This window comes from Hakea prostrata, chromosome 2 (genome assembly GCF_041222555.1).
Source record: "Hakea prostrata isolate BN-2017 chromosome 2, UWA_Hpros_2, whole genome shotgun sequence".
NCBI classification, from domain to species: Eukaryota; Viridiplantae; Streptophyta; class Magnoliopsida; order Proteales; family Proteaceae; genus Hakea; species Hakea prostrata.
The window spans coordinates 1,717,597-1,743,431 of record NC_142601.1 but is presented as its reverse complement, the minus strand read 5'-3'; the positions used below and the strand labels follow the sequence as shown (position 1 = coordinate 1,743,431).

General features: G+C 36.6%; 1 protein-coding gene across 4 annotated transcripts; it reads right to left on the bottom strand.

Moving 5' to 3' along the window:
• Position 1: 1 nt before the first annotated feature.
• Positions 2–24,998, bottom strand: LOC149023198 (uncharacterized). 4 transcript variants are annotated; one of them, XM_089143755.1, is made up of 8 exons: positions 15,966–20,164; positions 13,058–13,172; positions 11,765–11,878; positions 4,420–4,512; positions 3,946–4,292; positions 1,171–1,253; positions 902–1,009; positions 2–808 (listed from the first exon to the last, which is right to left on the bottom strand). In XM_089143755.1, the coding sequence occupies exons 5-8, from the start codon at positions 3,962–3,964 to the stop codon at positions 656–658; spliced, it is 363 nt and encodes a 120-aa protein (XP_088999881.1). In that variant the 5' UTR covers positions 3,965–4,292; positions 4,420–4,512; positions 11,765–11,878; positions 13,058–13,172; positions 15,966–20,164; the 3' UTR covers positions 2–655. The 4 variants fall into 4 exon arrangements, 2 of the variants coding, with proteins under 2 accessions (XP_088999881.1, XP_088999880.1); XR_016171500.1 differs by lacking the exons at positions 2–808; positions 902–1,009; positions 1,171–1,253; positions 3,946–4,292; positions 4,420–4,512 and adding exons at positions 5,110–5,632; positions 22,068–22,140; positions 22,263–22,350; positions 22,584–24,998 and having other exon boundaries at positions 15,966–16,057; XR_016171501.1 differs by lacking the exons at positions 2–808; positions 902–1,009; positions 1,171–1,253; positions 3,946–4,292; positions 4,420–4,512 and adding exons at positions 5,110–5,573; positions 22,068–22,140; positions 22,263–22,350; positions 22,584–24,998 and having other exon boundaries at positions 15,966–16,057.
• Between the last annotated feature and the right edge of the window lie 837 nt (positions 24,999–25,835).

Here is a 25,835-nt window from a genome sequence, read left to right as displayed (position 1 = left end):
AAGGATCTTCCTTGAATCCTGCACTGTCATCCTTGCAAAAGCTGTTACCGTAGTTGCTTGGAACAGAAGAAATCCAACATAACATACAAAGAAAAGGATTTACAAATAGGTAGGAACGAGAAACCAGAGTCATAGCTACCTACCAATTCTGAGTGATGCTTCGACCTGATATTTTCGGAATGGACAAAGGCGATTATCAGCCCAATACCGATGGTGATACCGAACACCGGTCCAAAGAAGAACAACGTTCTTGGGGGAACAAAGCAAGAATAGATCAAGGTTACCCGAATGGAGAACTTTAATTTGAGATACTAATATTTGCCTTAGCTTTATCCAAAAACATCCCAATCGAAGTAGCTCAAACAAGTGCACATCACCGCATTATTACAGGAGATTGTCGACAAAGTTTCAGTTAGTCGTTTTATCGAACAGCAATTGAGCAGTGGATACATTAACAGAACCTTTAAGCGGATACTTTGTAAGATGGGAAGCTTCAATGGACCACAAATGTTGAAAAAGGGAAAGAAATTAAGAACCTAAGAAATCAGAAGCAAGCAAGATCCCTCTATCTAATTCTATACCCTTCCCAGATGAAGAGATCTGTTGATGCATCAAGGACTGGCTCGACATTAATCCCTATCAGCTCAGAAGCAGCCTATACCATTGTCGCCAACACATGCAAAGAAAGAATGTTTGCTTCCCACTCATCCCATGACACCAGATACAACAAAATCCCAAGTAAAATCAAAAGCATTACCTCATTAACATAAGGCCAAATCCTCCGTAAGTTGAAGATTGAGCAAGCTAGCTGGAATAAAAGAAGGGGATGAAAAAGACATCCATTCAGTACCAAAAGAAAACAAAGAACTCCAAAAACACAAAAGCAACTGGATAAGCCAACCTTCTGATGCTGAGAGAACACAACCCATGAAGGGTAAAAATTCGCCAAAGGATCTTCCTCGAATCCCGCACTGTCATTGTCACAAAAGCTGGCTGCTACCACAGTTGGCTGCAACAAAAGAAATGAAACATAACATACAAAGAAAAGGATTCACAAATAGTTAAGAACGAGAAATCACAGCGTCAGAGTTACCTACCAAAACTGAGCGACGCTCCGAATGGATATTTTCAGATTAGACAAAGTCTGCAAGGGGGAAGAAAATTATTTACCTTTTCCCTCGTTGAAAAGCTAACAGCTCCAAAACAAGGAATCTCCTCAACAAATGGTTTAAAGATGAGCCACAATGTTTCACCTAGATGGAAAAACACAGCAGATATAGAATCATCTCATGATGGAATGAAATGGCTAAATGAAGTACCACAAAAAACAAACAAGCCAGTATCAAACATTTACAGAATCCTCAGTTAATCATTTAGTTAATAGAAAAGCGGCTCCACACTTTTCTTCCCAGCCAGTTCTACTCTCTCAACTCTTCTTTGCTTCAATGCTAAAATATCATAATTTAAAGATTTAGTCAAAATAAAAGGGAGAGCCTCAAGCCAAAGAATGCTGGGAACCACACATTAAAAGAGGGGGGAGGGGGTCTGTGGGGGCAGGGATGAACAATTAACTAAAGCCTCTTGTATTATGTATTGTAGGCAACTTCATTGGGTGGTTCTACTAGATCTTGAAATGCACTGTTGTTTTCTAAAAACCATACAAACAAGAAAACACCTACTGTAGGCTGTAAACAGACACAAGTATGGGCCACTATAGTTAAATCTACTATCATTCCATCAATTTACTTGAATATCTGATTAAAAAATTCAATGGATCCAGCATGTGTTAAACCATTACACCTGTTTTTACATATTTACCCTACATTTTAAAATATTTCACTACAAATATCACTCTTTGTTACAGCTGTAAGACCCAAAACAGGGGCAAAGGAGGAGCCAATGGATGAAATCAGTTGTTCAGTTATTTACATGGTCTTGTTTTAAAGTCACTTGAGAGAAGAAAGGAAAAGAGGGCAGAGAGAGGCAAAGAGCTGAAATAAAATCATCGCAGAAGGGGGGGGGGGAAGAGAGAGAAAGAGCTTTAGAGTGAAAGAAGAGAGAGAAAAGTGGATAGGAAGGGAAGAAAGAGGCAGAGACACCAAACAGAGGCATCGCTAGAGAGCAAAGAGATTGTTTGAAAAGAGAGAGAATGAAAGATAGACAGGACGAGAGGAGAATAAAAGGAAGAGAGAGAAGAGAGACAGAGAAGTCAAATAGAGACGTTGCTGGAGAGGGAAGAGAGGATTTGAAGATAAAGGGGGAGAGAAGGTTTAGAGAAGGAAGAAAGAGAGACAGAACAAGAGAGCGAGAGAGGGGTGAGACAGAGTGAGAGAAGGAAGAGAGAGAGAGAGGAGAGTTCAGAGAGAGACAAAATTGAGAGAGTGAGGAAAAGGGAAGAGAGACGAAACAGGCAAACGTCCCTTCTCCCGATTTAAACCTAAGAAACTAGCTATCACTATATATTGTATATATATTATGAGTATTGAAGTATCTGTGAGGTGTTCAAGTGTGCATCCTCAAGCCAATGATCATATAATAATGCAGATGTGTTCACTAGTTACTCCTCAAGAGTCTGTATTCCAAATGAAAAATAAATAAATGTTAACACCAGATCAGGTCTACTTAGTAATTTTATGTGCACTATGCCACTGCAATCCCCTGGCACCTTGCATTTAAGAATTCTCCAACTCAACTAATTCAAGAGAGAAGGTTATTATAAGTTGATAGTTTTCTTCCACAACTTCTCCAACCATGGTTCAGTGCTTGATTTTTGTTCTAATCTAAACAAGGATAATGTTACCCCTACCGCCAAATATTCTCAGGAAAAAAAGAGAAACTGCGTGTAGATCTTATACCCCTGAAGTACCCCTAATTTTGTATAGCAGAATCAACACGAGCATGTATTGTGCTCCTCTACAATCAAGAAAAAAGATGGACCAAATGGAACATGCTACACCGGATACCATACTAAGGATATATCTCAGTCAAGCAAAATGCAAACAATAGCCAATGCAGGGTTGGTTGAGTGGTAAAGTTCTATACTTCTCAGTGGAGAGGTCTTGGGTTCGACTCTTGCGGATGGCATTTCATTTTCAGTATTAACAAAGCACCAGTACCCAAAAAAAAATGCAAACAATACTTTTTCTTATAAACTAGTTCATTCTCACGTGCATTTCATAGCTTTTGTTATAGTTGGACAGAATAATGCAAAGTGTCATGGATTCCATTTGTTAATTTAGCAAGTGTCTAAAGAATCTTTATTTATAATTATCTTTGTTAAGAAAACTTTTAAAGCTATTGAAAGGGAGTGGATGAGAGTTGGCGATGGAGAGAAAACAAAGGTGTTGAGGATCATCCCTACTTTGGTTGGCAACAACAAAGAGGGATGCACAATACATTCACTTCTATTGTATTGAAATGGGTATAAACATATCATGGTCTATCTGGTTTTGTTGTGTTTTTTCCCCCTTTTGAAAATCTAAAATAAAGATTAAACCTGAGATTGGGTTTTGTTGTGGGAAAGTACCATGATTTGTAATGATTTTCTAGATTAATTTGTTATTTGGTTGAGGGTTTTTTACTTTATGGGGAAAACCTGGAATGAGTGGTGGGTGAGTTTAGTCCATATAGAATGATTGGTTGGGTTTTTGGCCCAAAGTATGCCAAAGCAAAATTCCAGGTTGTACTGTTATATAATAGCTATTAAAATTTCGCCTGCATATGCACCTAGTTTCTATTGCTTTTTTTCTTCTAAATAATTAAATATTTTAACATTTTCATATTAGTAGAGAAATCTATTTTTATCATGAGAAATATCAGAGAAGACAAAGAAGGCTCTGCCATTAGCTCTTAAGAACATGAACTGATGAATGAATGAATGAACTTGCATAGTAGTGGCAAGTAGAACACAATGACAACAGCTTGTGTACATTTGGGAAAACCAACCTCCAGGTAAAAGAGGCATCCCTCACCCAACTCCTATAAAGGGTAGTAGCAGCAGCAACAGTCAGAGTGAAAAAGCTTCTTGCGGTCTTCTTCCGATTCCATCGACAATCATACCTGATGATCTTGAGAAGAAAGGGGATTGGTTTGTAGCACAGAAAGGGGATTGGTTTGTAGCACAAAACCTTCTTGTCCGACATATAACAATACATAATTGCATATGGAGCCAGTTTATACATCTTATATAGAACCCATGGATGTCAACTGAAAAACAACGTTTTCCTGTTTTGTTTTTCTTCTATCCTACCATCCAATCTACCTGATTGAAGAAAACTGGCCATCGCTGTAACCTAGTAGAGAGGACAATAATAAGCAGGTAGCAATTGAGCAATAAGTAGCAGTACATACACAATATGCATGACTCAAACAATAACATTTTAAATTTTTTGTAAAGTAGGAACAAAAGAATGAGCTGACCTGAGCTTCTCCACTGGAGCACAACTAAGATCTATATTGCATATAGGACAGCAATCTGCCTGCTCATCTATAAGCTTCTTATAAAAGCACTTCCTAAAGTCAAAATAGAAGATACATCATTTCCATGTGCATGTGGGAAAAAGGACAAAAACCCAAGTTAGATACATTGCAATGGACAGGCATCCAAATACAAAGCAAAGCAACTTAATCAAACTACCACTATACCAAAGTTACAATTTCAATGATTTTTCTATGATATAAAATAATAATCAAGGGATTTTCATCTGCTGAATAACTTAATTAGACTCGACATGTTTGACCTCAAAAATCAGAGGTATTCTGCGTAAGCAAACTGAAAGCAAGGAAGAACAAATTTTTTGCTTCAAGATGAGAAGTATGAGTAAGAAAACTGAAACATACTTGATTCATTAGGTATATCTTTTTTATTCGGCTACTTGCTTGTTTTTAAACAATCACCACAAGCTTCCAGTGTTGTTTGTGCTCGCATGCACCAGTTTGGTAAGTTCAATTGTACCAAGCAGATCGAACATTAGAAAGAAGATACAGCAATCTTTCATATTCCTTCCCCTTTCTCGGGAGAAGATCAATTTTGTAGGCTAAGAGAAACTCACGAAACAAGATAGCGGAGATAAACCCATGCACATGGCAATGATGTAAAATACAAACCCTGCCAGCTCATAGGAACGTATGAATGCAGAAAATGAAAACTGAAGTTCATGTAATCAAGCGCGAGAATATACTGAATACGATAATGCAATGTAATACAAACATATAGGAATAATTATTTACCCAAAAAAAAAAATATATATATATATATATAGGAATAATTGCAAATACGGAACGCCTACCCCATATTAACACAAACTACAAGAAATAAGAAAAAGCTCATGTAACCGAAGAATATGAAGGAACAATATCGAAATAGTTTGGAAGAGTTGAAATTGAAAGATGACAAATCAGAGACCCATAGGTATGAAGACATTCTGATATGGTTGGAGCTTCCCTCAATAACTAGTCGAAGAGAAGGCATGCCATGCGCAGAGCAAGAGTGTCCCTCTGGAGCTTCACTACCTGTCTCACCAGTCCCCAAACCTCACAAATTGTCGGACTAGTTTCACTGACGTACCAATAAGCTAGATGCATGTCACCAGCAGACAAGAAAACCTGAGATTAGCGGTTCATATTTCCTTCTCTGCAACAACATTAGAAGACAAAACCATGAGAATTACCTAAAGAGATACACAACAAGATGAAAGCACGACGGAAATTTACGCAAAAACAAACCAATTATTTGCTCAACATGTGGTGTACGAGTAGGAGACTTCACTTATCGATCCGTCGTCGGAGTGAGATAGAGATCAATCATCAGCGGTGGTTTACAAATGTAAAGGGAAAATAAGAAGCGTCAACTCAAATTCTGAATCTTCATCACCCACTTCTCCACACCCCCCCCCCCCCCAAAAAAAAAAAAACCCCACCAAAAGAAAATTTGAGAAATTTCCATAAAGCTGAGGCAGCATCCATTCCCTCTCCAACAACAGATGCACACTTTCTTTTGAGCACAAAATGACATCATCGGTCAAAATAAAGACAAAGACCCCCCCCCCCCCAAAAAAAAAAAAGAAAAGAAAAGAGCAGACTCAGCAACACCCCATTACCTTACTAATATCAAACAACCCAAGTAAGACATTAAGGATTTGGTGAATGAGACACCTTTCAAGGAAAGAAGACAAAACATGAAGGCACCATTAACAGCAAGATTTGTGCAAGTACAGTCAAGAGAGTATGTAGTAGAAAAGGTGAATGCCTATACCATCTGTCAATTGTTTTCCAATTTTCAATTAAAATCCACAAATTTCCCACTTCCAACTTCTAACCAACATGCGTTTTCCTCTTGAGTATTAGGCAACCTTCGTGGCACTTTGACAATCGTGGAACTAACACTCCCCCTAATACTATAATAATAAGAAGAATTTATTAAACCCAGAAGGAAAGAAAAATTATAAAGAAACTAATCAAATCGCTACTCACATCCTATCCCAAATACAATGAGTAATCAAATCTCTGCTGAGATATTTATTTTTCCTTACCTTCCAGGAAACATCCTGGGAGCCCTTTTAACAGTTTCTACGACCACGGTACCATTTGCTGGGTCAACAATATCAGACTAAATAGCCAAATGCAAGAGTTTTGAGATGTTAACGGGGTAACTCTCACAACAAGGCAAATGTTGTTACCTCTCCATTGAAATCTCCCATCTGAAATCCAGTGATACTTCCTTAATGGTGTTAACTCGTCCCCTAATGGATGCAACAATAAGGGAAATACAGTAAGAGCAAGGGATTTTGCTGTTCCATATCACATGGCATGTAACTGAATGAGACCACAAGGCTCAAATCTGCTAGGGATCAAAGCATAAAACCAGCCCCAGCAATGATCTTATGTGCCAGAGGTACAATAAAATTTGTTAGCCCTCTAGCCTTTTTTGTTTCCAAGTTCCAACTGTTCAATCTGCTTCTCCAATGCTTTCTTACAAGTTCCCTGGGAAGAAAAGAGGATGCAGACTAAGATGGACTCTCAACCAAAAAATACAAAGGGATGTGTGTTGGGTTGGGGTGCATCGAAGCAGAAACATGAGGGAAATCATTCCTGTGCAAGTACAACAATCTGAACATTAACTGAGAATCTGCTTGAGCAAGAAGAATTACAGATTCAGACTGAAAATTTAAGTACTATTACTATATATTAACCATGATACGACAAAAGGTCACGTTCAGTCTCTTTCAGTCTTTCTCCCTTCTTATCTATGTTACTTTCAGATTTTGGGTACTACTTCCGCATGAATCTGCTTTCCAGCAATGGCTCATTTGTAAGCATTTTTGTCTCACCAAGCAGTGAGTAAAAACCCAGCAGAAATGCATAAATTTATTCAAAATAAAAAGAAGAAAAAAAATCAATCATATATTTCATAATCATACTCTGACCATACCATCATTGAACTTGATAGGTATTATGTATTTGTATATGGAATTAAAGAGATAATTCAACAATCTTATGCAGAGAGCTCAAAATCACCATTATTGCAATCAGAAAGCCCTTGCAATTTTTTTACTAATAGAAACTTCAAAATAGATTAAAATAACTTATCTTTGCTGAATCCAAGTTCATAATCCACAAGGAAGAACAGCTATATATATAAAAATATATGAATTTGCAACAAAAAGGGTTTGTGTTATACTGCATTTATGCGCTTATCATTCAAGAATCCGTTCACTTTATGCACCCAATTTCCTCTCTGGTTGTTTATATACCAAAGTGAAGTCTAACAGCCTATGTGTGCAGCCATTAATAAGGAATGGGTATTCGTGCTATACTCATCATGTGCTTATCATACATGTAATCCATTAACTTTAGGCACCCAATTTCCTCTATTCTGTTGTTTATATACCAAAGTGGTCTACCAGCCTATGTGTGCAGCCATTTATAAGGAATGGGGAAACAAACCAGTCCAGTTAGAGATGATGATGAATACAAATAACTTTTCAAATATAAATAGGAAGAAAAAAAAGCCCTAGTTCAGAAATATAGGAGAGCCCCAAATGAGAGGAAAACAAATATAGGAAGGATGATGATGGTATTTGGAAAAATCCTCAATGAAACAAGATGCATGATGCAAAATTTTCTCTTCACATATTACTATGGACATATGCACATATTTCTGAAGCTTTTGAAACTATTCCGTCTCTATTACATGGATTTACATATGTTAACATCAGAAAGTAGGAACAGTAGCAGGAAGAGAGTCCAATTTTTGGCTTATTTTGTTTCTTTTTCATTTTTCCATTTCGATCACTGGAACCCCAATAACTGAGATGCGCATAAACTAACAAAAAAGAACTGCTTGCCTTATCTAGTAACAACCAAGACATTCAAGACATACAACATACAACAACAACAATAAGCCTTTTCCCAACTAAATGGGGTCGGCTACATGGATTCTTGCCCTCCAATCGGTTCTGTTCAAGGCCATGCTAGATACAAGGCCTAAGCTATACATATCCTTTCTCACCACTTCTCCTAAGGTTATCTTAGGTCTACCCCTAGCTCTTCTAGTTCCTTCAATATGGATTATATCACTTCTCCGAACAGGAGCATTTATAGGTCTCCGTTGAACGTGGCCGTGCCACCTCAAACGACTTTCTCTAAGCTTATCACTTATAGGAGCAACTCCCAGACCAACTCTAATATGATCGTTTCTTATCTTATCCATCCTAGTTTTGCCACTCATCCATCTTAGCATCCTCATTTCTCTACTCGAGTTTATCTATATGATTCTTCTTAACAGCCCAACACTCGCACCGTACATCATAGCTGGTCGGACAACGGTCCTATAAAATTTTCCTTTAAGCTTTAATGGAATACGCCGATCACATAAGACCCGGATGCACCTCTCCACTTCATCCACCCTATTTTAATTCTTTGGGAAACCTCATCTTCTAAATCACCTCTTTTACTTATGATTGAACCTAGGTACCTAAAACAATCACTCGAGGAATCTCTTTATCGTCAGTATCACCACTTCATCATCTGCCCGATCATGACTAAAGTTACAAACTAGATATTCTGTCTTGATCTACTAAGTTTAAAGCCTTTTGATTCCAAAGCTACTCTCCATGATTCTAATTTGGTATTAATCCCCACTTGGGTCTCATCAATCAACACAATATCATCCGCAAAAGCATACACCGGGGGCCTCATCTTGAATGTCTTTGGTTAATTCATCCATTATCGGTGCAAATAGATATGGGCTTAAAGTTGACCCTTGATGTAGCCCAACTGTTATCGGGAATTCCTTACTTTGTCCCCCAACTGTTCTAACACTAGTCACCGACGATCATACATATCCTTAACTATATCTACATATTTACTTGCAACACTTCTTTTCTCTAGTACTTGCCAAATTAACGCTCTAGGGACTCTATCATAAGCTTTTTCTAGGTCAATAAATACCATATGAAGGTCTTTCCTACATTCTCTATACCTTTCCATAAGTCTCCTAATTAAGTAAATAGCCTCCGTTGTAGATCTTCCCGGCATAAACCCAAATTGGTTCTCCGTAACTATAGTTAAGTGTCTCAACCGGGTTTCAATTATTCTCTCCCATAATTTCATCGTATGACTCATCAATTTAATGCCTCTATAGTTATTACAACTTTGAATATCTCCTTTATTTTTGTAAATTGGAACCACCACACTTCTCCTCCAATCATCTGGCATTTTCCCTGTGCTCATAATCTTATTAAACAACTTAGTCAACCAAACTAGTCCATGGGTTCCTAAGCTCTTCCATACTTCAATTGGGATTTCATCGGGACCTTGTGTCTTGCCGAGTTTCATCCTCCTTAAAGCTTCTTTTACTTCGGACATCGAAATTCTACGAATATAAGTTCGGACACCGGTGCCTTGGTGAAAAGTGTAATCGTCCGAAACATAAGTGCTTGAAGAATGCTCATTTAGTAAACTAGAGAAATAGGTTTCCCATCTTTTCTTAATATCCTCCTCACAAACTAATACTTTACCATCTCCATTTTTAATACATCTAACATGGTCAAGATCTCTACTCTTCCTATCCCTCATCTTAGCTATCTTATAAATAGATTTTTCCCCTTCCTTTGTGCCCAACTTATTGTATAACTCTTCATACTTCCTTTCCCTTGCTTTTCCCGCAATTTTCTTAGCTTCATTTCTATCTAACCTATACCTTTGAAGATCCTCAACATCCTTAGTTATTTGCCATGTCTTAAAACTAGCTTTTTTATTCCTAATGGCGCTTGAACCTCACTATCCCACCACCACGTCTCTCATAAGAATGGATCTTTCCTTTTGATTCACCTAGAACATCTTTAGCCACTTTCTTAATACACATAGCCATCTCATTCCACATTGCATTGGTATCCCCTTTAAAATCCCATTTTCCTTGTTTGACTACTTCATTAACGAAGGATTTAGAGTACTCTCCTCTCAAATTCCACCATCTTATTCGGGGATAGTTTACCTTGGACCTTTTATGTGTTCTTGGGACTAAGCACATATCCAAGACCACAAGTCTATGTTGTGCGCTTAGCTTTCCCCGGTATCACCTTGCAATCCTTGCACAACAATCTATCAGTCCTTCTAGTTAGGAAGAAATCTATTTGGCTTCTATGCTGTCCACTTTTGAAAGTAATTAAATGCTCATCTCTCTTTTTGAAGTAAGTATTTATAATAGATAGATCAAAAGCAGTAGCAAAATCCAAAATTGAAATCCCCTCGTCATTCCTTTCTCCAAAACCATAACCTCCATGAACACTCTCATATCCTCTTTGATCTTTTCCAATATGTCCATTTAAATCACCTCCTATGATAATCTTTTCTCCTTGACGAATTCCTTGCAGTAATCCACCCATATTTTCCCAAAATTCTAGCTTTAGACTTTCATCTAGTCCTACTTGAGGTGCATATGCACAAATTATATTTACTGAACTCTTTCTCCATCACAAGCTTGATAGCAATAATCCTATCACCCACTCTTTTAACATCCACCACATCATTTTTTAAATCTTTATCCACTATTATACCCACTCCATTTTTATTTGTTTTATCCCCAGATACCAAAGTTTAAAGTCATCCAACTCTTTGGCTTTTTACCCCTCCATCTAGTCTCTTGAATGCAAGCTACATTAATCCTTCTTCTCCTCATAACATCTATCAATTCTAAGCTCTTACCAGTTAGAGATCCTATGTTCCAAGATGCCAATCTAATCCTACGCTTATGCTTATGGACTAGCTTCTTTACGCCCCCGCGCGGGCCACCCGTGCCTGGCGCGGGCCCTGCCTACTTATCACCGCATCCGGGCGCCGATGCGACGCGTCGCTTACAGGGGACGCCCTAGCTAACCCTTGCCCACTTATCACTACACCCGGGCCATAGTGTGGCGCGGCGCTTCTTTGTCGGGAGGCGCCCTAGCATAGCTTTTATCATATAAGGTCGAATCCATGAAAAAAGGTTTGGCTAGATTTTTTTCCGGTGCCGGCTGCCGACCTGACGCACCAACCCTCCTCCTTTACCCGGGCTTGGGACCGGCAGCAAAAGGAAAACTCATAACTAATATCCTTAAAAGTGGGAAACGCTCCACAACTTAGGTTTTCTGAAGAGACCTACCAATAGTTTCAACAAGTAAGAGAAATCAAAAAGGAGAAAAGAGGGATGGGGAAAGGAAGAATGCATCGATGTTTCATCCGGTACCCATTTGGGGTCCTTTTGCAAGGAAAATGGAATAGTCACCTGTGTTCTGCCATAAGTTGCTTTTAGTCCAAGGAATGTGCAGCATCTAATTTGGTATTCCACACTCAAATTCCTCTGCCTCCAACATGGGAAGTGGAGAATTGTCTCTGTAGTCTGTACAAGATACAAAAAAATAAAAATTAAAAGGATATGAAAGCTGATGCACTGTTCAAACAGCCACACCATTGTCTTCCTTGAATATCATCTTTCCATGAATTATCCTACGGGTATGAGAATTCAAATCCAATCCATTAGTATAACGAAACATGATCATATAAGAACAGTTTCTGCCAATATATTAGCTAGGGAGAAACAATGTAGCACAAGTTCTGGAAGGCAAGCTTAGGAAAAATCTATTCTGCTTTTCTTACAAAGTCAAAAGGCATAAGAGCTTCAACTTTAACCATGCATACATCAAGTTTTCTTTTGATACAACACATTGGTAATAGTATATGGACAAGTGCATCACTGCCAAAGTTCTAACTCTCAGTTCAACATCTCTACATTCATCACCATAGCAAGAATCCTAAAATTTTAACAAAAAGAACTGTAGAATTCTATGACCTAGCTGAAATTAACAGAAACCTAGAAATTGTCTCAAAGTTTAGATAAGAATCAAATGTTGTAAAACTTAAAAAAGACTGGGAATCGCAAGGCAACCAGAAAATTAAATTCCCATTATTAACCACTCTGAAAATGCATTTGGATTTTCCTAGTCTAGAAGCAACCAATTAAAATAAATAGCTACAACATCCTAGACATGGCATCTGAAGGGGTTTATGCCGAAAGAGACATGGAATCCTAGACTGGGAAATTTATGCTTAAAGGATCAAAGGATCCTCAAGGAGAAAAAATTCATTGTGAAGAAAGGCAGTGCAAGAAGCATACTAATAAAAAGTAGAATAATATTTGTGTGATAAAATCTTCTGCCAACAATTGTTTCCTTCTATTCTTCTTCCTTACTCTTTCTGTAAAATTGCAGAGTTCACCACTAAAAATCAAAACATGTTAATTAATTAACAAGAAAAAAAGAGCATTTCATCCGCTACCCATTTCCTGATCATGATCTCTCTCTTTTTTCTCTCCACAGTAACACCCCTGCTCCTCCATTCCAATTAGCAAAACCAACGATTTAACACTCAAAAGGACATCCACTGTTTAAAATCGAACCAAATTGAGAAAATTCGATCAGAGGAATAATGGCCATTAAAATATATAGATTATTGAAAATGCTTCTAAACACTCATATTTGCAACATAAATTATAATGATAAATCCCAGTAAAAGAACCTACCTTTTGTCTCGCTTTTCCTCAAAGAAAGAAAGATTGGCAGCATTGGAGTAGAGTCGCACTAAAAAACCTAAACGTTACTGTAGGTGCAGCAAATCCTTGGCAGCATCTCATTACTCTGCCTCAGATTTGGCATAAAAAAAATAGGAACACTTGAATTTATTATTTTATCAAGTAAAAACCGCAGTTAAATATTAGATAGAACGCAATGCCCATTAGAAAAATAATAATAATAATAATAATAATAATAATAGAAGTGTAAGGAAAATGAAAGAAGATAAGAAAGGGGGATATGACCATGGAATCACAACCAATCAACTAATGGATCACCACAATAAGGGCTGGAATGTTGTGAATCACCCAAGAACTAGAAGCCAAAAAGCCAAATCTTATTCACCATAAATCATGGACTGATAAAGAACTTTATGACTATTTAAAGAAAATTATAACTTCAATCATAATCAGTTCAGAAAATCTGGAGGTAGAAATCCTAAATCACAACCTAGGGTACTTCTACAAAACTGGAAAACTCGTAGTATGGTGTAACCTGAACCATTGTTCATTCAATGTTGAACCCACTTCCTGTGGCTATGCTTATAACCCTCCTTGTTCTGCACCTAATTATTTTCATGGCTTCCCAACATTCAGAGCATTAAGGCATAGTCAGAAAGTCATTTACATGGCCCACATAGGAAGGACTTCTTCTTCCATCTTTTGCCATGTCACAATTCCAACACTTGTATAGGTAGGGCACACCACAGCCTAGAACCTTTTAAATTACAGAAGCATATTCAAATATGTCAGTAATCTCCCTTCCATTTTCAGCTATCCAATTGTGTTTAACAAACTTTTTTGTTGAGTATATCATTTTGAACCCCTTTTTTTCAGAAACAACAAAAAGATAGAACCCAATATCATGCCATGAGGCCCATGATCTATTCTGTTTTCCCTAAACTAGACATGTGAGCAGGGGACTACTTGCACACAAAATTTAGGCTCTTGATTGCAGCCCATAAGAGAGGGGAGGAAATTCCATTTAGGACTCCTGAGGTAGCCACATTTAGTAAATCTCAAAAAAAATCCATTACCAATTACAGTTGGAAAGTGAATCAGGCTCATCGACCAAAAGACATCCCCATCTGAAGTTTACAACAAAAAGATCACATTTAGGACTCCCTGAGGTAGCCACATCTCTTTTTTTTTTTTTTTTTTTTTTTTTTAACGGGACATATTGATTATCAAGATGCCACCCCTTCCCTTTAATGTTTTTCCCCCATTTACAGAAAAAACTGTTTTGTCCATACCACCATTTTTATACTCTTATTCCTAACTTCCTCCAAGAATTACATCCGTGTCACTCTCTTCAGTATTACCTTTACTTCTCCGTACTAAAAACCCCCTCTTTGATAATCAAGTGAGAACACCAAAAATACCCTCCCTTTTCCTTTATTCTTCTTTTCCTTACCAAATCTCATCCCCTCTCTTTTTTCCTTCCACTGTCTAGCTACCAACTGCATCTCCTTCCCCCTTTTTCCTCCTACTTTCTAGCTACTCCACTCCTTCCTTACCACTTCGCCTACATACACCCAACTCCTCCCACTTCTAAAGAGATTCTCTGTTGAGTTGGGCCCCTGCCTCTTTAGTTCCTCCTCTCCTTGTTGCTCCCCTCTCTTCACTTGCCTCCTATCTTTACTTTTCACTTTATTTAATTTTAAAAAACGAGACCTCGCCTCCTCATTTCCTCTCCTCTCTTTCTCTCCAACCAAAACCCTCTCTTCACATCCTCCCTAGTCCCTACCCACATATTTCCCTTCCCAATCTCACTAACTCATCCTCTCAAATCCATATCACCACCAAACCTCTTTCTTCTTCCTAAGGAAAGTGTGGAGAGGAACAACTAAAAAGGAAGAAAGAAGAGGAAAACAACTAGCAAAGAGATAAGGTGTTCCCAACCGCCTATTTTTCATGTTTTTATCCATTTCCTGCATACCCTCAATTCCTCAGACCTCTTTAACTGCCCCAACTCAGATGCACACACACCCCACTGGTCCCAGATAGATATTTGGCACTCTTCGTTTCCATTTTTATTCCATTTTATTATATGAAACCTTGCCAATTAGTTGGTAATTATTATCAAAACTTTAGTATGTCTATATTAATTACTTTGAAGTGGTCTAGTAGTAATTTAAAAATTCTGGGATGGCTAACACTTTAATCCTGCAAAGAGGAGCATCATTTGTGATCCAATACCCTGATCCTATTCACAAGGCAAGGATAAGACGAAGATGATGAAATGGGTACAAATCTTCACAGGCACATCTACAGTGAAGCTTTATGAAAAGTATACCACGTTTCTCAAATGGAATAACAGTCAACAAAAGATATTCATGCTGGAACTTATCCAATAATGTAAATAGCTAGCACTATTTGTTTGATTCTGATTGCTCCATAGGTTCTGTACCCTAGTGTCATACTAGTTTCATCTTTCTCTACTGACAAGACAAGATTAGCCACTGCATTGCTCCGTTCCCTACAGTAAACATGGATTGTTCTATGGAAAAATAGTCGGAAGGCCGTATTCTGCTCCGACGACCAGTTTTGAGGAAAACCGAATGCTGATGTGGATTGTGGGTGAATTGGGTTTGTTCATTGTTTCTTACCTTTCTCTTTCTCCTTTTTCCCGTGTCTCTGTCTAATCCAATAATTATAATTCATGCAACTTTTTCTTGTTGTTTACTGGTAAATAATGTTATTAGAAACCCTAAGATGTGGGAATAAATAATATTAATAGGACATTCAAGCAATAAATGGAAACACCGATTTCTTTTTTCTCATCACAAGAACTAGTAAGGCATTACCTAAAAATTTGTCACTTCATATTACAAAATAATAGGAACAGATTCGGTCATACCTAGATGACACTCCATGCTTTTCCCTTAGACCATAAGGCATTCCAATACATTTATGTAAGTAGCGAAGTTGCAAACAAGCATCTTGATCCAACTGTATTTAACCAATGTAACATGAGCGATAGCATTAAATGAATCCAATCAACAGCATGTAGAATGTTGTCCATGATGGAAAAAAGTTAGATATCACCTACACACTTATCACGAGATCTTACAGGATTTGATTCATCAGATAATTAACAAAAGATGTACCCCACTTACCTGAGGACTCATAATGAGACAGCAAGAAGCATCATTCCAACCACAAAAAATTTGTTTAGTTTGACAGGACCCGTCTGCTCTAGTTTCTGTGTAGCCATAGCAGGGGTGTCAGGAGTATCCTTGGCATCAAGAGGACAGAGCTTATATGGGATAAATGGGGTAACTCAAAAGTGCAAACAAAGCAGGCAAATTAGCAGCCTTGAACCAGGTAAACCACGGGCTTGCAATTTGACCCAAGTTCCTAAGCTAACATGAGACAAAGCAGATTTTAAGCTGCAGCAGTTACGAAAAGCACACTTGAGTTTGCAGAGAAATGTGATGCATCAGACAAGAGCGATGGATAAGTAGATGAGATAATGACAGGTGATAAAATTAATATTAGGAGAACAATGACATATTTTCAGTTTCTAAAATATGATATGGATCTACTGAAATATTCAGCAACTGAAGGATTTAGATAGAGCACCCTTGACCACACTCTAGAACAGATTAAAATCACAGACAAAATGAAAAACGAGTAAGAAGGACTTTATGTTGAAGAATGCAGGAATCTTCATTAGAAACACATAAATCTAAATTTAATTTTTTATCTGAAACATGTAGGAAAGAGATGAACGAAAACGATCGTTATACCTGAAACTGGGACAGAACCAGATAGAAGCCAAGCTTCTTCAACGACGGATCACCAGATCGCTACTAGAAGAAAGGGTTAGCGACTTGATAATAAGTAAGAAGTGTCTCCAGCTCTCACCGCCGTATTTGGCATAGTCAAGGCAATAAGAGAATCGCTAGTGGTCCACCCCTAAGACAACCCCCAAAGTACGTTTCCCCAGCCACTTCACAAAATAAGACGCAATTCGATCCCCAAGCTCCGTTGTCACGAAAAGCAAAGAAAAACGATACAACAATCAGCCAGATCACCTTGCTCGTGAAAGCCGAAAACACTATCGTCCCTATAGATAATCGAGGGGAGAGACGGAAGACGACGAAGAAGAAAAAAACAAAGGAAGATCTGAAACCTTCGGATTTCCTGTTTCTGGAGATTTATATTAGGAGAAGCGATATCTTTTGGGAAAGAGAGATACACGAAGGCTATGAAGAGTGGCGAAACTAGCCATGGTGGATAGAACGAGAAAACCCTAAATGCTAAATCAGTCTATCGAACTTCGGAAAGAATAATCGAACAATGACTCGAATGGCGAGAAATACGAGAAGAAGAATAAGAGACGAAGGTGACGGATGAACCAGGAAGAGCAAAGTGAATAAAAAAAAAATAGAAAACCGCTCACTCCATCTGAAGTTCTTCGAAAACCTAGAATGGTGAATCATAAATACTGAAAACGGTCGATCATATCGGCCGGGTTTGGATCTTTCTTAAGCTTCTCAAGAATTCGAATCGTTTCAACACAGGGAAATGAAGCGGGAAAAATAACTGTTGGAATGAGGTCAAAATTGACAGACACTTATTATTTATACCCAAAAGAATACGAATCGACCGACGCGCTTATAAACCCTTGACGCTTTAATGCCGGTTGAATATATATATAAATAAATAAATAAATAAATATATATATATATATATATCATACTATTTTTATTATAAAAACACGAACTCAAAACTCATGCTACATTTTTACTTCCCAAAATAGTCTTCTTCACTAACTACATTGATACAATTAATTACGTCAAATTTATGGCTACATTTTTACTTCCCAAAATAGCCTTCTTCCCTAACTACATTGATAATAATTAGCAACAACTAGCGTAAGAATAAGAAGAGTTTCTCCTAAAAACTAGAAAATATTAATTGAAGAAGAAGAAACTAATCAAAATCAACCAAGCATCGTTTGAATACCGCTTAATAAATGTAATAATGATAAAACATTAACAATTTATTCTTTATTAATATATTGAAAAAATATCTTATTCGAAATTCGAAAAAATTTATGGGGGCTATCAATCTTTTTGAGAAAAGATAATAAATAAATAACTGTTTATGGTCATCTACCTGCTATCAATTCTCTTAATCGTTTTTTCTTCAGAAAAACCTCAAGATCTTGCAATGTGGAGGAATCCAGTTATGCACACTAGAATTTCAACATCTAGGAAGGTGTTCAAATTTTGCATTAGAAGGAAAAACAAATCTTATGACTAATATAAAAACAATTACTAATAATCAAAGTACACTTAATGGTAATATAAATTGATCCTTAAAAACATTAAGCTCATTCAAATTCAACTTTGAAAATATGTTTAAAGTAAATTTTGCATAGTTCATTATATAAAATTAATATTCAAATAGATATCACCACCTGCATTTGCACGTGTAACCTTACTAGTATATATATATACATATATATATATATATATATATATATATATATATATATATAATAAAGCGGCTACATTTTTGTTCCCTTAAATACCCTTGTTCATTCAATCAATTAGACTTTTAAGTAACTATTAAATGATAAACAAACTTGTATTTTTCTCTTAAATTCAGAAGTCATTAATAAATGATATCTAAAACTGTATTTTTCTATTTATATGTATTAATTATTAATAGATAACATGTAAAACTCATATTGTGGTTACATTTTAGTTTTCTAGAATACCCTTGAATCTTCACTAAAAGATGTGATTAATTAAGTCTAAAATTGTAATTGTAATCTATCAATTAACTTTAATTAATTATCACTGCCTTTTCTCTCCTTCTAGGGTTCATTTGAGCTCTGGTTTTCTTCAATTCGAATTCCATTCACTTGCTCGTCAAAGATGGATCGCCAATCAAGCTGATCTTCTTCGTTTCTAACATTATTCTTTAGAATCAGTTGCAAGTAAGCAGATCATAAAACAAGCACAAAGAAATCAATCAAGTTCGAAACATAACAAATCGTTTGGTTAGATCTAACTTTGCGGCAAAATTGACACCAACACTTGACTTCATGAACACCACACTAATTTTAAAATCATTTATCATTCTTTTGAATCTCAAAATCTAAAAAATCATTTGTCATTTAACTCTTTAAATCCATAATATACATTGTTCATTCCATATCGGATGGTACATGCGTATGAGAAAGGAATAATTTTCAATTCACTGCGCTGCAACTTTTAAAATTCAAAACCTAATAAAAAAAGATTAAATCTTTTTATTTTAATTTTAGACCTACAAAAAGAATAATGAGTGAGTGTGTGTGTGTGTGTGAGTGTGTGTGTGCATACATACTGATTAACTGGCAACATCGCTAACACAACTGTTACCAACTGATACTCTAGAAACCTAATAGTAGTCGTCATAACGATCCCGAGGAATCAAGGAGTCAATTATTTCTGATTTCCGAACCCACTTTGACTTGAATTTTTGTATGAGTATTTCACAAGGAGCTAGCGATGTTCTCTCAGTAATCAATTAGGGAACTTACGATATACACTCTGCAACTAGCAGATGAACACTCTACGACCAAGCAATCCATCCTTCAACCAATTACAAACACATTAGTGCGTCACAATACTGAATTAATTCAATATAGATGGAAAACTGAAGCATATTCAGATAAGAATTAATGGGGGTAACGAGTTCTGTTTCCAGAAGTGGGTGGCAAGAGGAAAACGATAGCGAGTAAAACGGCAGGATCTCTTCTGTTCTCATCAGTCATCATATCGTAAATATTACCATGATAAATTTTTTTTTTAGGGGGGGTGAAGAGAACAGAAAGCGGGCGGAACCTGGAACTTAAATGCGCAGATATTGAAGAGATGTATTTCGTGGTTGCAACTATCAAATTAAGAAACCAACGCAGAGTATAATCCACTCAAACATCACAACTAAAATAAACTCAACATCGCAACCTAGACCTACGACTTCAACCCTCGTCCTTGAATATAATTATAATTCAACGGAAGGAAAAAATATGACTGCCATTACAGAGATTTTACTCCACTAACCTCACGTACTTAGCAAACTGAGAAATGCCAAACTCAGTGGATTATGCACCAGTATGCAGCAATTATAGTTATGGAAGTACCTAGCCCTTCCAAAATTCTCATCAGTATCTGTTGTTATACAAATAAAACTCCTATAAGAACCATTTGTACTGAAACTTCCCATAGTTTGAAGCAGATGACAAGCAGTTCCATTATGAAAATAATATTTATGAACAAAAATAAGATGATTTGCTTGATAAAGCAGCTGGAGATTAATGGATGTCTTTTAACTGGTATTTAACATTTTCAGTTGATCATCTTTGCTGAAATTTATTAGTGGATTGGTGATCCTAAAATATCCAAATTTTGTGGGAACTTGGATGACAAGCATTTGGTAATGACTGTTGACATTATTTGATTTTAGATTTTTACAGATATGATTGGTATCTCTGTTCAAAACTATGTAAATATTCATTTCGACGGTTCTATTTTGTTGTTAATCATAGGTTACAAGCTGAATACATCTACGGTTCCATCCGTTGCTACTGGGTACATATTATTGTCAATAGTATATGTCATCAATTCTTTTTGATACATATGTTTTGGGATGCAAGATATATTGAACTCATTCTTGAAGTGTTATCTTGTTTTTCTCCTCTCCCCTCGACAGGACATTCTTTGTTGAAGAATTGAGCTTGTGGGTGCAAGATTGTAATTTGAAAGCAATTCACACCATTCTTGGGCAGGAGTTGAACTCTTGATTCATTAGTTAAAATCACAAGTCTTGAAAAAAAAAAAAAAAGCAATTTCAAGGCAACACAACCAATGCTTAAGAAGGAAACCTTACAGGGATCATTGCTCGTGGTTCATGATTCATTACTTGCTGTCAGAAGCATAGTTTAGAAAATGGGAAATAAGAAGATTTTGCTTGTGGCTTGGAGGAAAATCCTATACTCATTGTTTTTTTTATATTACGGTGGTAGAGTCGTCAAGTCGATTATGGAAAATGGGGTCCCCTCACCTGGGGGAAGAATCAAATTTATCCCTCACTTCCCCCACCACAGCTGGCCAATTATGAGTGCAGGTGTATTTGTGGTTGTTGCACTTGTGTTGTCCGTATTTCTTATTTTTTAGCATATATAGCTGCCTACAATCAGCCCGAGGTTCGTTCTTGAATCCCTTTTCATTTATTTGATGTTTGCAGATCCTGATTCAATTTCTTTTAGCTGTGTGGACATGTGTGCAAGCTCAGTGATCTTTGACTCTTATCAATCAGTGACTCAGCATACAATTAGAAGATATTCAGTAACCCTTTAATTCAGTTCTCCCATCATCAAGGGGAAAACAGTTTTGTTTTTAATTAGTTCTAGGATACTAGTTTTATTTTCTCATAAAATACTGTCTTTTCTCAGCAGTTTGACCAACTCATTATTAGCCTTCTAGAGTTCTAGTTTTATTTTTAACACCTCCAATTTAAATGAACCCGACCTCACACCAGAGGGTTGCAATTTCATATGGCCAAACTGTCTTAATGAATTATCCCAAACCTTTGTTATCCTCATCTTGTCACCTATTGGTGCTTTTCTTAAGTTCCACTGCATGCATTACTTTTGCTAACATTTGCATCTCATATGACCATGAATAAACCAATAACTCTCTAAGCAAAGGTAGGAAATTGCATACTAATCAACCCCCCCCCTTCAATTCCCAATGAACAGCATGATCTTGACCATACCACTTGCTCAATTTTGCCAACCTGAAACTTAGTTAACTATTTAACTAGCTTATCTTTATGTTCCCTCGAAATAAAATAAAACACCCACAGTAGAAGGAAAATACAGATACGAAATAAAAAGGTACCTTAATACTATATCCACAAGATAGGAAAATTTGTGATATAATTAACTGCAAGGCACCTTAATACAATCATCATCATCTCCTGAGCCAATAGTAGTCTCCGTCAGGTTGACCAAGCGGTTCACAGCAGCACTGTTCATGAGCAAACACATCAGAGTCAATTTTCAAGCAGCTGAGAAGACAAAAGACCAAATGGAAAGGCCTGAAGAAAGACGAAATTGATTGGGATTTGGTGGGATATAGAAAAACTATACCCATGGGCATCTTTCAGGCGTGCAATGGTGGAACCAGTTTCCACATCTGTGGCCAGAATGGAACAATCTGGAGATCCGGTCAAAATAGCTGAATGTATATATCCCATCCAAACCAAATTTAAGTAAGTTACAGATGAAGAAAAAAATTGTTTTAAAATTTGACTGTTGAGTAAAAATGGAAAGACAAATAGCAATACCACAGCCTACATTGATGAATCGAACAGCCCTACCTGATTCACATGAATTTCCAACAACCTGAAAGAATGGGAATAAGGAGCATAAGAAAAATGAAGACGATCTAGAGATGCAATCGAAACTCACCAAATCCAACGATTCTTGAAGACGATGAATCGCCGAGGACTGCTGACCTTCGAATAGGTGGGAGAATCGTTGGGTCGAACTCCATAAAGGATAAATAAAGATTGTGAAGAACCGAGATTTGACAGACGGGATACCTCGAACTCAAAAAAAACCGAATGAGTTCTTGGCTTCTTGCAAATATGGCTTCAACAGCGGGCACCGGAGTGCCCTGGTTTCTCAGAATCGTGCTCCCAGCAGCGTCGGTGTGAGAAGAAAAATTAAAAGGGAAAGGGTTTTGGGTATCGGGTGAATGAGGGACTTGATATTGTAAATTAATAAAAGTTAATCCCTTCAAGTGTGAAAAAAAAAACATCAATATTTACACGCAACCCCTCGTTGTTTAAATCTCCACCGTTCATTCAAATGTCGATGAGGTGGCGAAATAATGGCCGTCGGCAACAGCAGGCAGCTGCTGCCGCGAATAAAAATCCTGCTTTTTTGGGTTTTTATTTGTGATTTTGGTTCAGTCCTGCACATTAAATGCGCCACCACGAAATCACCGTGAATGATATTTCCACCACTGTATAATATTTAAGGCTCCAGAGCATAGAATTATGACCAGTTTGCACCTTGCTCAACAGCCTAAGACTTGTGCAGATATGCATTTAGCCCCATATCCAATACGATCATGGAAAGTAAGCGTTCTGCTCAACAAGATCTTTCTACCCGCACCCTCAAATAAGTGTACCGAGAACGAGAAACCTATTAGTAAGCATACCTCCAAAGCTAAAGGTAGCTTCATTACAGGTTACAGCGTGCTTGATAGCATCCTCTGCCATTTCATCCAAAGACATGAAACCAAACAAGAACTCAATCACTTTCTACTCTTTATTTTTTCTTTTATGAAAAATGAGTTTTGAGCAAGAGAACTCCGTCTGACATGTTGATCAGAATCGCTGAATATCCATCAGTTGCTTAATGCTAGTAGATGCATCCATAGGGATTTGTTCGATTAAGTTGCTCCAACACCTACCAAATTAACTGGAAACGAAATCCGACTTAAAACGACAGATCTACGATCTAGCGAGTACACAAATGAAGAGTGAGGCATTAGAAAACATTAGCGGCTTTGGTGAGACGATATCCACTTTCTCGCACAAGCTTCTACAAGTTCATCTCCCCCGTATGGTTGGAGAGCTTCTTCTCTGAGGCCATAGCTTGCGGTAATCGAGTTCGCACAACAAAAAAAAGGTGAAACGCGGAGGTGGTGGATATTAGAAATAATCCTTCTCTTGCATTAGATCATTAGATGATTTTAACTTGTCCTCTTTGGCGTAATGTGTATACTTCTTTCTTTTTTTTTGGGTAAGGTTTGGTATATACTTCCTTGTTGCCTATCATTGTAAATTTCAATCAATTAATTAAATTTAGTTTTACTATAATGTTGGAATTCAAGGAAGGTTTCTCTTCCAATGCCCTTTGGTGTTGTTTTATCCATTATTTGATTGACTTTATTGGTTATTATAAATTAATAATAATTTTTAGAATTCCAATAACGTTTCTTCTTCCACTGTCTTGGGTGTTGTTTTACTCATTACTTGATTGATTTTATTAGTTATTAGGTAATTAATGATTTCTTGAAAAAAAAAAAAAAGAGAAATTGACAATTAAAATTAATTTAAATAATATAATTTTACAATTAAAATAATATGAAATTCAAGGAAACTTTCTCTTCCAATGTCCTTGGTTGTTATTTTACCCATTACTTATTTTACCCATTACTTATTGATTTGATTACTTATGCAAAATGAAGCAAAACCCTAAAATTTCGTGCATTCCAAGGGTGGGAGATCTTGAAAACGTTAACCACCTAATTATGTCTAATTTGAACTTTGAAAAGTGATTATTATTAAGTATTTATATTATTTTAGGAGTATGCCTAGTGATGTTATGTTTTTTGTTTTTTTTCTTGGTCAAAAGACGTGACTAACTGACTCACCCATGTGAGGTGTTTCTTGGACTTTCAGAATTTAATGCTATACACGATAAATATTTTTATCTTTTACGGATCCAAAGTGAAGTCAACATAGTATCTTTTCCCAAACTTTTATTGACTATTTTTGTAAGTTCACAATTTAGAGATGTTGCTTTCATAGTTTCATATGTAAAAATAAGAGTAGCCAATTGGGAAACTTCCTCTTTATATTTTTCAACACGTTGATTTATGTGATTTGATAGATTTAATAAAAAAAAATGTGATGGATAAAAACGTGGTTCACAAAAGGTGATGTGAATTCTAAGATTAGATTTTTTTGTGAGTTTTTAAAGTTTGTACAATGATATGTTAGATCTCTACATTTTACACGATGTGAAACCACTCACAACATGCTCACCACCTGGTGTCATGCTGAATTGCAGATGATGGGTAGATCTTCACCGTCCAAGTGAGTAATTTTTCTCGCGTGAAAATGAATAGGTGAAGTCAATACCATATTATTTTTCCATCAAATTAAAAACTTAAGAAATAAGAATACATCTACTACTGCACAGAATGATCAAAGTAATTTTTGACTTTTTAGCGAGTTTCTCGAATTTTCCTAGAGAAACCCACTTATGTTTCTACTAAAAAATAAAAAATAAAAATTCACTTATGTCTTTGTAATCTTTCTTCAGATCTCGCGCAACTTGTTCACAAGGATGCCAACGGAAGCGTTATCAATGCATGTAATTTCTATTATTTATTCTTAGTTTACATCACAGTACATTTTCATAAAAAAAAAATAATAACAATCAAAGTATGATACAGTACACAGCTCTAAGGGTGGTTCCAACAGCACTTACCGAATGCAGCTTTGGCTAAATGGATGTATCTACTATAACGAACCCCTATGTTTGATTCGTGGAGTTGGGTGAGTAACCATAAGGTGTAAAGCTGCCATGCGAATGCTATGGATAAACATACAATCCCCCAAACCGTGCAACAACCCAGGTCGAAATCATTGATGGTCACAATCTCATTAACACATTTATATATATTCAATGTAATACGTTAATTGTGATTAGATCAAATCACTTTCCAAGAAAAGTAAGACGTTTCTAATAGATTAAAGGACTTGACTTAACGTTTTTCATAAGTATCTATGAAAAAAAATCTAAAATTGAAAGAGAATGATTAGAAAAGTCACATACATCCGTGAAAAATAAAGAGAAATAATTAAAAATGGCAGATCTTCAAGGTCCTTCCACAAAGATAGATCTTGAGGGGAAGAGAGA